Below are 12129 nucleotides of genomic sequence, written 5' to 3' on the forward strand. Positions count from 1 at the left end.
ATTTTCTTAGCCGCTTCACCTCACAAGGGTCGCAGGGAGTGCTCGGGCCTATCCCAGCTTTCAATTGGCAGGAGGCAGGGTACACCCTTAACTGGTTGCCAGCCAATCACAGGGCACATCGAGACAAACAGCCACACTCACAATCATACCTAGGGGCAATTTACAGTGTCCCATTAATGTTGCATGTTTTTGGGATGTGGGAGGAAATCAGAGTGCCCGGAGAAAACCCACACAGGAATGGGGAGAACATGCAAATTCCACACAGGCGCGTCCGGGATTGAAACCAGGACCTCAGAACTTTACCAGCTGATCCACCATGCCGCCCTGTTTAATGATGTAAAAGAGAAAATCACAGCTTTAAACATGTGAGAGTTTGACCTCAGAACTTTGAATCACGGTACAGCTTGGATAAAATGGATAAAAATGGGGATAAGTAATTAAATATATCTTTCATCTTTCATTGTCTCATAAATTAGTTAACTCATCTTTTTAGCTTTAATATATTAGTTATAAGGTAAAATTACCCTATACTCTATAAAGAGTAAAATGGGTCCAGATCTCTAAATGCAGTAGGTATGTTTAGTTGCATTTCAAATTGTGTTTTGTTTTTTGTCAATTAGGAACATTCACTGACTTTTCTTTCCTTTGACTAATACATCCATCCATCCATTATCTGAGCTCCTTATCCCCACAAGGGTCGCAGGAGCGCTGGAGCCTATCCCAGCTATTTTCAGGCAGGAGTTGTGGTACACCCTGAACTGGTTGCTAGCCAATTGCAGGGCACATATTAAACAAACGAGCACTGTCACTCACAGGGATGGGGAGAACATCCAAATTCCACAAAGGCAGTCCTTAGAATCATAAGGCCAAAGCCTTAACGGGTCACTCCGCTATGGCGCCTTAACTGATCCTGTTTTCATATTTTGTTTCCACTGCCATTTTTCTCTTTCTCCCTCAGGGTGGGATGATTGCACTTCTGCTGTCCATCCTGTGTCTGGTCCTCATCCTCTACACCCGCCGACGCTGGTGTAAACGCCGCCGGATCCCTCAGCCTCAGAAGAGTGCCAGCGCTGAGGCAGCTAATGAGATCCATTATATCCCCTCAGTGCTGATGGGAGGCCAGGCCCGAGAGAGCTTGAGGAACTCCCGGGGTCAGGGGCCAAACTCCAGTGGTACCCTCAGTATTCGAGAGACTCCAATTCTGGATGGGTACAAGTAGGATTTGGACATATGATGAGAGGTTGAACATTGTATTAATGTAATGAGCACACATACAGTAAATGGGACAGAATATTCACTATGTACAGTAATTAAAAATTGCCCCCGTGTGATTTATGCAATACAAAATGACTAAACACTCATTATATGCAATGATATTGCCAGGTACGAGTATGACATCACAGACCTGCGTCACCATCTGCAGCGAGAGTGCATGAATGGAGGTGAGGAATATGCAAGTCAAGTCAGCCGTACCCTGGATTCCATGCAGGGATGCAATGACAAGAATAATATGGACCTGACTCCTGGTAAGTTTACCAAAATGAAAGGAAATGAAATACAGTGCATTTACTTCAGAATAAACACACTGTATATGTATTTCACTGTAAAATAAGTTCCAGAATGAGCCAACCAGTAAGAAAAATCAGAATCTGTGTCAGGTGACAACTGTTTTTTAGACAAATGTCCCATGCTACTGAACATTTTACCCTCTATGAGCCAGTCGCTGTCATCTTTTAAATCACTTCTTAAAACTAGGGGATTGAAATTTTTTTTGCAATTTAGAACAGCATCCAATTGATCTATTCCATTGGAATTGTACACTTTCCACAATGCCAGTTTTCCTTAATGAGGCTTTCATTTTCAGCATAACTTCACTTCGCCCAGTGTCGCCACAATGTACTTCTAGACCAAACCTGAATCATTCAGTCCAGCAGTACAAATTTCTAAGCTACTCAAATAATTTGACTGTCGTCAATAGAACATAGCACATTTTCTGATCAAAATATTTTTATCACTGACATATCTCGAGACAGTCGTTATGATGACAAAATGAAAAACTCCCAAACGATGCTTTACAGGACTGTGTCATTGTCGTTGTGTCATAACACTTGTCAGAATACATCTGTAAATAATTGGTATCATATACTATAAAGTGTTTATTTATCTCTATGGTGTAAATAACCCAAAAAATGTATTCACATGAAAACGGTCGGTGACAAAATATTTTGGGAACGCTTCCTTAAGAGAACAATATGAATATTTTGTTGTATAAAATTTGTTCATGTATTTATTTTTTTCCAAGGCTAGCCTTTGTAATGCATCATTTTAAAGGGGGTCCCATATACAGGACAATCACCAATAATAAAAAATTATAACAGTAAATCAAAATCATATCACATACGTAATAGACACAAGCAAACATGCGTGGAGACACACACACGCACACATGCACAAACTCACTTAATGCTCCCCGAAGCTGAACCTCCCATCAACCAAAATTTATACCTTATATACAATTCGTAGTGTTCAGTGTACACAACATCAAGGCACGAGATAAGGCCTTGTTGGAATGTCAGTGTTAAATATACATTTTAAAGTGCCGTATTCACAAAACCAACTTTTTCTTTTATTTGGAATCTAATATTGGCTCAAATTGTGTCTCAGTCAACATGTGAAATATGGATAAAAATCGTACGTACATTCCTGAGTTGCAGATGTAATTCTGCCTGAAGTCGGGTCATCTGAATTTCTCAAGCTTTTCTGTTAGTTAATAATATGTCGACCGACCTCTCTGCCCCCGAGTTAGCAAAACATGTGCTACCACGAGTGGTTTTCTGCATGGAGGAAACCAATCAGAGAAAAGGGTGTGGTCTTAGCCAAATATGGTCAAACCAAATGTAAGTCTGGGTCAAACAGAAGTAACTGTCAGAGGGGCTTCTGGACCCTCAAACTGTTTTTTTTGAAATGAAAATTGACATATTCATACTTCGTCCATGTTTAAGAGTCACTCTACGGAGGTCTAAATAACCAAATATTGGAACTTTTGTCACTTTGTAATACTGTATATGTATTCTTTGAAGCATTATTTTTTAATTTGTGCAATTGGATCATAATGGCCTTGATTGAAATTTTACTTATTTCTTCAAGGGTCTCAAATAATTAACTATAAATGCACTAAATATTAAATAATCATAAAAATGTTACATTTTTGACCATATCATGAATATACAAAGCCAGTTAAGGTTCTGACAGAGCCACCACACATCAACTCAGGGTGCCCCTTTTACTCAAAAAGGCTTAACTACAAACCATGCTTTGTTATTTGCTCGGAAAAAGTCCATCCATCCATGTTCTGAGCCGCTTATGCTCACGAGGGTCGCAGGAGTGGTGGAGCCAATCCGAGCTATCATCAGGCAGGAGGAAGGGTTCACCCTGAACTGGTTGCCAGCCAATTGAAGGGCAAATGGAGACAGAGAACAGTCGCACTCACAATCCCACCTAGGGGCAATTTATAGTCTCCAATTAATGCATGTTTTTGGGATGTGGGAGGAAACCAGAGTGCCCGGAGAAAACCCACGCAGGTACGGGGAGAACATGCCAACTCCATTTCGGGAAGCCCAGGATTTGAACCCCAGTTTTCAGACCTGTGTGGCCAATGCGCTACATCTGCTTCACTTTGCCGCCGCTAGAAAAAGTCATCCTTTTGAAAAAGAAAAAAAAAATGGTTACCTATGGTGTGGAAGACTGTGTAAAAGGACTTTTTAATTTCCTCCCATAAAACTGCTCAGAAATTATTCCAAGAATTATGTCACATGTCATATTCTGTGTTTTTATTTTATTATTTTATTTGACTTTATCCATATTTGTTTTTCTTTTTTATTTGGTCGACTTGTTTTTTTTAATTAATTAATTAATGGGTCTCATATTATGTTGTTGCTCTTCACAGGTTTCATTATAATTGGAAATTAACATTGCAGTCATACAGCAGATCAAGGGTGGGTATCCTCAGCTGCAATTTAACAGTCATGTCCCATCCCTGAAACAAAAGGCATTGGGAGATTACCCTCTTGTCCACCAGTGTGAATCGCTACGTACATACACCAAGCCAGAGAGCAATATGTATGCCCACACATTATTGCTCCAAAGTGAAAGAGAGTGCACCCCCTCTCAAGAAAACTGGTGCCAAAGCCTAAGGTATCAAACCAAATCTAGTCAGACCTTTGCAACCTCACACACAAGGTTAAGACTGATTCCCTGCCAGATATGTGACATTGTCCCCAGAGCCAACTTCTGTAGCTTGAGATGAGACTGCCAAGGTTCCCCCCTTTGACCGCCGCCCAGATCACATTGTACCTGATTTCCTTTATCCCCTCCCAGAGGTGAATTTGTTTAATCCCTCATCGAGAACCTTGTTTGCTCTGGGTGACCCCACCATGAGAATAAAAAGCCCCAGAATACTTATCTTCTATAAACATTGGGGCACACAAACCACTCCACCATGATTAGGGCAGAAGCCTGTCACTGAAGTTGCTCCTTTGCTTTGAGACTATACTCAGCAAGGGATACAGTGGCTTGTCATGATAGACAGGAAACTGTTCAGCATCTATCTCTGCGACTGCTGTCAGGCTGTATAACTCTATGCCTACAATAGAGCCTGTGTTTTTTGTGAGTGTGTCCCTTTTCTTGACGCTGCCCCACCAAGCACAGAACTGCATACAAGAGTGCTCTTGCTACAAGAAACTGCAGCATATTTTTGACAATGTCGAAGAGAGACAGTTTTTCGAGGAAGTACAGACAGTTTAGTCCTTCATGCAAAGAGAATGTCCAATCCAGTCCAGCCTTTTATCCAGCTGCATTCCCTGGTTATTTGTGTGTACAATCTACACACCTTCACTCTTGATATAAACAAGGTTCTGGTGAGGCATAGGTCAACAGAATCTGACCTTCATTTACCTGCTTTGGTTTTGTTGAAGTGCAGGTGGTTGGAATTATGCCCACGTCCTTGATTTGCATTCTCTATGAATCCTGTCCTGATGTGACAGAAGAGTCTCTGCTAGGATGAAGGGAAGAAGGATGGTGAGGCCGGCTAAGATGTATGGATTAGAGACAGTGGCGGCACTGAAGAAACAACAGGAAGCAGAACTGGAGGTGGCAGAAATGAAGATGTTGAGGTTCTCGCTCGGAGTGAGCAGGTTGGATAGGATTAGAAATGAGCTCATTAGAGGGACAGCCAAAGTTGGATATTTTGGAGACAAGGTTTGAGAGAGCAGACTTCAATGGTTTGGACATGTCCAGATGTGAGAAAGTGAATATATTCTTAGAAGGGTGCTGAGGATGGAGCTGCCATGCAAAAGAGTGAGAAGAAGACCAAAGAAAAGGTTGATGGATGTTGTGAGGGAAGACATGAGGACAGTGGGTGTTAGAGAGAAAGATGCACGAGATAGGCTTAGATGGAAAAAGATGACATGCTGTGGCGACCCCTAATGGGACAAGCTGAAAGGAGAAGAAGAAGAAGAAGAAGAAGAAGAGTCCTGTCCTGTGTCTGATACATTCCATGTTTGTGATGTCCGGCGGCCTAGGATCAGTCGGCGCCTAGGCGTGGTCATCCGGCAATCAAGGATCGGTCGCCGCCGAGGTATGGTCGTGAGGAGGCCGTGGATCGGTCATGGATTGGTTGCCATCAAAACAGGAGTGGGAGGCAGCCGAGGATCAGTTGCTGTCGAGGCGTCGTCATCAGGCGACCGGGAATCGTGGAATCTTGGCGTGGTATGGGCTGGACTACATCGTTGACAATGGTCTTCATTCTATCCATCAGACCCAACATTGCATTCAGGCTCGGAGAGCAGGAGCCAACAACTACTGCAGATTGTTTGGATGTCGTAGTGATGAGGGGAAATTCTGAAGTGTGGATGGCTCCAATGGGGCAGGAAGAGGTGTGGGAGATTTGAAGTGCTGGCACATTCCATTTGTCATTTGCTCATCTGATTGTTTGGATGATGCAAATGAATCTGTGTGCACTTTGTCTCGCCTTATCTCTTGTTCCTTCGATTGTTTGGGAACAACTGGATCCTTTTGTCCTTGATTTTTTAAAATATTTTCTTTACAAGGCAGTGAATGACGCACCCAGTAGAAAATGTTGGTAGCCAATAACTTAACCCCATGTCTATTTATACAGAAACCATCTGCTTTGTAAAGATTTTTACGCTCCTGAAAAAAGGCAGAAATTGTCAATGAAACTCAAGGATAGTGCAGTGCACACCTTTCTTAACTACCTATTCAATTGACGGAGCCTCGAGAAACGTTCATCTCCAGATTGTACAAGTGGGAGAGGTCCGCTTATAAAAACCTCAGCATCCAAACCTTGCACTTTTCTGAGGAGATCAATGAAATCTCGCTTAAATTTAATTTAATTTCATACCTTTCAGTGGTGGTGGAGGATGAGCATTCTTGTCCTGGGTCTTGTAAGCGTGTCTCGAATCTATTTGTAAGTCTGACATCAATATTTTGGACAGACTCACATTCTTTTTTCTTGCTCTTCACTGTAACGACCGTCCATGGCCGTTTACTTGTTGTTGAGGTGGCCCACAACGCAGGCCAGCCAGATTTCTGGGTAATCTCCCCGTGATGTTGTATCTTCCTTTTTCAATGTCCGATATTTTTGGGCTTTGCTCGCAGTAGATTCCAGGGAAAACTGCTGGAGGGTCCATTGTCCTTTCCACAGTTCACGTCAGTCCTCACTGTTGAGCTAGGTGACTGTCTGTTAGCACACCTCTGCTCACCATTTTGAGACATCTGTAGAGTGGTTTCATTTCCTGACTGTCTATTTTACATCCACATAGACTTCAAGACATCAGAATTTTGATTCCAGAAGTGACACCCTCTGCAGTAGTTCATGATAGTCCACAGTAGAGAAGGAAGGCGTATTGATGGCTGGTCTTGTTGCTAACACCGGGATTTTGCTAATTAGCAGGCCACGCTCACAAAGATGCAAACGTGAAGTTGCTTGGCTGAAAGTTTTTGCCGTTGTTTTTGTGGCATCACAAGCCTGACAACAAGGGCATTTGCCTCTATGCAGCCCCACACTTTTGTTCAACAAGCCCGCCGGCCGTGGGCGCTCCCAAGCTCGCTAGGAACCCAGAAAAGAGAACGTAAAGGGGTACACACGACCTGCTTGGCCGTCGACGTAAAACCTCAGCAGCGTTCAGCTCAACCTTGTTGCCGTTGTCACTCGCTCCGCGGTCCTCGTGGTAGCAGCAGCAGCTCTCACTGGGCCATAACTTGTCGTCATTTTCTGGAAGAAGGGAGGAAGAAAGGGATTGATAGAAAAATGTGGTAGATTGCTCACTGGCTAACACGCTAGGACATGTTCTCATGACAACAATGCATGGAAGGGGGGGGGTTACGGGCAAAACACGATTGATGGCGCTCGTCAGGGGTACACATACCGGAGACGGTCGCTTTCTGATGACATTTGTGTTGCCTTTGCCACAGAAATGACACACAGTATGTCGTTATGAGAACTCGGACAGACATGGCTCACGAGCCACAGGTTCCTGACCCCTGGTCCAGAGCACTGTTGAGTGAGGTAAGGAAGTGAAACAAGTTAGAATAGGTGGAGGAAGGTTTCAGGTGTGCTGTGTGACAGTGGCACTGTAGAGATAACAGGAAAGAGCTGGAGGTGGCAGAAATAAAGATTTTGAGGTTCTCTTTGGGAGTGACCAAGCATAAAGGCAGTTTTTAGGAAGGAGGATGGAGGAGATCGGTTAAAATGGACAATGATGACACAGTGTGGTGACGCCTAACGGGACAAGCCGAAATTAAAAGAAGAAAGACGAAAAATGTGGAAATACAAATAATATGACATACCAAGGTGGCAGGGTGATCAGCTAGCACCTCTACCTCACAGCTCTGTGGTCCAAGGTTCAATTCCAGCCTCGCCTTTGTGGAGTTTGCACGCTCACCTGCTTGGGTTTTCATTCCAACCTGCTGAGACTTCCTTACTTCACTCGCCATTGGGCTGGACTGTAGATTCTGAGTATTTAGTGACCTAAGTAACCTAACCCTAACCCTATTTTCTTAAAATTTTGAAAATGTTGTGTTATCTCTATTCCACTTGAGAGTTGCACAGTATGTGGTACTTTGTATTAGTCTATCACATAAAATGTGGAAAATCTTCAGGGCATTGTTTTTATGATCTGAAACATTAGATTAGTGTAGAAATCAGGAACGAGGCAAATATATTGTCACAGCACTGTCCTTCTGTAGCTGCCGCTGTCAATTTTTGACCCATTTACCAACAAAACCACAATAAATAATTTTGAGTTAAAAGAGAGTAACACTTTTTAATTTGAGATTTCTTTCCGAAGTGAAAGCAATTTTCATTTTCATTTGAAATTAGGATCAGGAAATCAGGAAAGGCTCATTTATATTAAACACCTCCATTACAAGACTTTCCTTAGCAGGGATAAAATGCAGTCGAACATTGATGTTTGTATGCTTTTAGCTTTTTTTTTTTTTTTTTTTTTACATTTCTTTCCTCCACAGTGAGTGACACGAAACTGGCCCTAATGAACAAATATAAAGACAACATCATTGCCACCAGTCCAATCGACAGTAACCACCAGCAGAACACCTTGCTTCCACACAACACCTCCACCAGTCAGCGAAAACGTCTCTCCAGCAACAATCGCAGTGAGTCCCTCTCTCCCACTGATTTACTCTTTGACAGAGAGAAGACAGTACCTTCATTTTAAAGCCACCATTCCATCACAAGCAATGTGGTTTTATTGTTGCATTGTTATAATCATACAGTGATGCTGAAAAAAAACAAAAAAAAAGCTTTTAAATTATACTGCATATCCATTACAATGCCCCCCAAAATAGCTACCAATATCTTTGTTGTTGTATTGCAGTGTTATGAGGATTCCCACATAGTTTCGAGACTTTGCTGCAACATGATTGGCTCCTGCGTCACGGGAAGGGCAGTTTGCACAGATGTAACGATATGACCATCCCAGACATGTACCACATTTGTACGAAATGAAAACCTTGAAGTTTGGTCTGGCTTGGTTTAGTACTGATTGGAGGTTGAGAAAGTTTAGGAAGGGTTAAGATTTGATTCGGGTTGATTAGTGTGAGAGGGAAACACACTACCAGCACCACATTTAAGTCACATGTTTCTTTTCAGTAGGGGATGTTCTACATGTATACATTGTGCAGTGGCACGTGTCTTGAAGGTAGTAATATTGGGCCAGGGTGTCTCCTGCCTCGGAACTATGTGAAAATCCTAATAGACAAATAATGCACTCACATTCTTTCTGACTAAAGACCATGATCTTATATTTGGATGTGCTGATTCTCATCCCAAACACTTCTCACCCTGCAATGTACTATTGAAACAAGAGTTGAGGATCACAGCTTGATAAAGCCAGCAGAAGCAACTCCTTTGCAAATACCAGAAACATAATATTGAGGATGCTGGACCCCTTCAACACCTATTCATGATACGGAAAGCCGTACGCACCATTGCTGTTGGAGGATGTCTCACTTTCTCAAGGCAGGATGCTCTCTTAAATTAGCTAATTTCAAAAACAGCAAAGTCTGTTAAGTGAACTATTATTCTTGATTCTAGTTTGAAAGAATATCATGGACATCCTATTATCATGAAAATAAGTATGACCAAGGTGTCGCTTCTGGATAGGAAATGGGGAAAGAAAAAAAATATCCATCTTGCTCGACCTGTAAAGTAAAATAACTTGTAACTTCATCTTGGGTTAGATGACAGTTTTCTCATTTATTTTTATTTTTATTTTAGATAATTACCAGCAGCAAGCACAGATATAATGCTTTCCTTAGGTTCTGGAAATAATAAAGAGCCAAGTCGTGACCCATTCTGAGCTAGAATTTACATTTTTGTCAAAAGTGTCAAAAGGATTTTTTTAATTTGCACAATAAAAAAGGAGAATCTCACCATTGGGAGCACAGTAAATGAAGGGGTTCACACATCCACCTGACACTTCTGAATTGGGGGATTTGCATAAGTGGGTTGCCACCGGGTGATCTGGGTTCCTTTCACACTCCAAAACATGAATGTTCATTTCAAGAAAACTGAATGGTTATTTGCAGCTGTAGCACACAAATACATCGTTAAAAAATCATACATTGTGATTTCTGGATTTTTCTTTTTTTGATTATCTCTCTCACAGTGGAGCACCTCCGTTGAAAATTTCAGACCTCTCCATGATTTCTAAGTGGGAGAACTTGCAATATAGCAGGGTGTGCAAATTCTCATTTTCATCACTGTATGTTTGATGTCATCAATATATAACACATCTGACAATCAAGAGACTTGAAATGTGAATATATATCCATCTATCCATCCATTTTCTGAGCTGTTTATCAGCAAAAGGGTCACAGGAGTGCTGGAACCTATCTCAGATATCTTTAAACAGGAGGCAGGGTACACCCTGAACTGGTTGCCAACCAATCACAGAGCACATCGAGACAAACAGTCACACTCACACGCACACCTATGGTCAATTTAGAATCTCCAATTAATGTTGCATATTTTTGGGATGTGGGAGGAAACCAGAGTGCCCAGAGAAAACCCCATGTCTGTGTAGGTTTCCTCTGGGCACTCTGGTTTCCTCCCACATCCCAAAAATATGCATTCATTGGACACTCTAAACTGCCCCGAACTGTTACTGCGACATCATGTGCCCTGCGATTGGCTGGCAACCTACAGGGAGAAGAGATAGCGAGGGTGGACGACTTCAAATATTTAGGGTTAACAATCCAGAGCAATGGTGAGTGTGGTAAGGAAGTGAAGAAACTGATCCAATCAGGTTGGAACAGCTGGCGAAAGGCGTCTGGTGTGTTATGTGACAGAAGAGTCTCTGCTAGGATGAAGGGCAAAGTTTACAAAACAGTGGTGAGGCCGGCCATGATGTACGGATTAGAGACAGTGACGTGAGAATTAGGGCTCTAGGTGGCGAGGGCTGAGGGGAAGGCAATGGCGATAGCATCATCTGTTGAGTGGTTGGCCCAACATGGAAACTGGTTGGGGTCCAGTGTGTGTGTGACTGGAGGGGGGGGGGGGGTTATGTGCTCCATGATGAGCCGCTTTCAGAACTTTATGAATGGGATTAATGATGGGAGTGAGTTCAACCGACGACATGTACTCCAGGTTGGATATGAAAGAGGGAGAAAAAGAGCTCTACAGGTTGGCCAGTATAGGGATAGAGATGGGAAGGATGTGCAGCAAGTAAAGGTGATTAAGGATGTTGATGGAAATAGGTTGACTGGTGCCAGTAGTTTGCTAAGTAGACGGAAAGAGTACTTTGAGAAGTTATGAATGAAGAAAATGGGACAGAAGGTAGAGTAGAAAAGGCAGGCGTGAATGACCAGGAAGTGGCAATGATTAGTAAGAGGGAAGTTGAAAATGCACTGAACAGAATGAAAAATGTAGACAGTTGATCCTGATGACATAACAGTGGAGGTATGGAATTAATTTGGAGAGGTGGCTGTGGAGTTTTTGACCAACTTATTCAATAGAATACTCGCGGGAGGGAAGATCCCAGAAGAATGGAAGAAAAGTGTGCTCGTCCCCATTTTTAAGAACAAAGGCGATATTCAGAACTGAGGAAACTATAGAGGAATAAAGATGACGAGGTAAGGAAGTGAAGAAACGGGTACAAGCGGGATGGAACAGTTGGCGAAAGGTGTCTGGTGTTCGATGTGAAAGAAGAGTCTCCGCTAGGATGAAAGGCAAAGTTTATAAAACAGTGGTGAGGCCGGCTATAATGTACAGATTAGAGACGGTGGCTCTGAAGAAACAACAGGAAGCAGAACTGGAGGTGGCAGAAATTAAGATGTTGAGGTTCTCGCTCAGAGTGAGTAGGTTGGATAGGATTAGAAATGAGCTCATTAGAGGGACAGCCAAAGTTGGATGTTTTGGAGACAAGGTTCAGGAGAGCAAACTTCGATGGTTTGGACATGTTCAGAGGCGAGAGAGTGAATATATTAGTAGAAGGATGCTGAAGATGGAGCTGCCAGGCAAAAGAGCGAGGGGAAGACCAAAGAAAAGGTTGATGGATGTTGTGAAAAAGGACATGAGGACAGTGGGTGTTA

General features: G+C 42.6%; 1 protein-coding gene across 1 annotated transcript in view; it reads left to right on the forward strand.

Moving 5' to 3' along the window:
* The window catches only part of LOC133510384 (astrotactin-1-like), a 442032-nt gene that overhangs the window by 22821 nt on the left and 407082 nt on the right, over positions 1-12129 (forward strand). The window contains exons 2-4 of the mRNA XM_061838217.1: positions 959-1209; positions 1384-1526; positions 8545-8691. Of these exons, the coding sequence (XP_061694201.1) occupies positions 965-1209; positions 1384-1526; positions 8545-8691 (535 nt within the window). The 5' untranslated portion in view covers positions 959-964. The remainder of the gene's footprint in view (positions 1-958; positions 1210-1383; positions 1527-8544; positions 8692-12129) is intronic.

The sequence above is a fragment of the Syngnathoides biaculeatus genome, chromosome 13 (assembly GCF_019802595.1).
Source record: "Syngnathoides biaculeatus isolate LvHL_M chromosome 13, ASM1980259v1, whole genome shotgun sequence".
Classification (NCBI taxonomy): domain Eukaryota; kingdom Metazoa; phylum Chordata; class Actinopteri; order Syngnathiformes; family Syngnathidae; genus Syngnathoides; species Syngnathoides biaculeatus.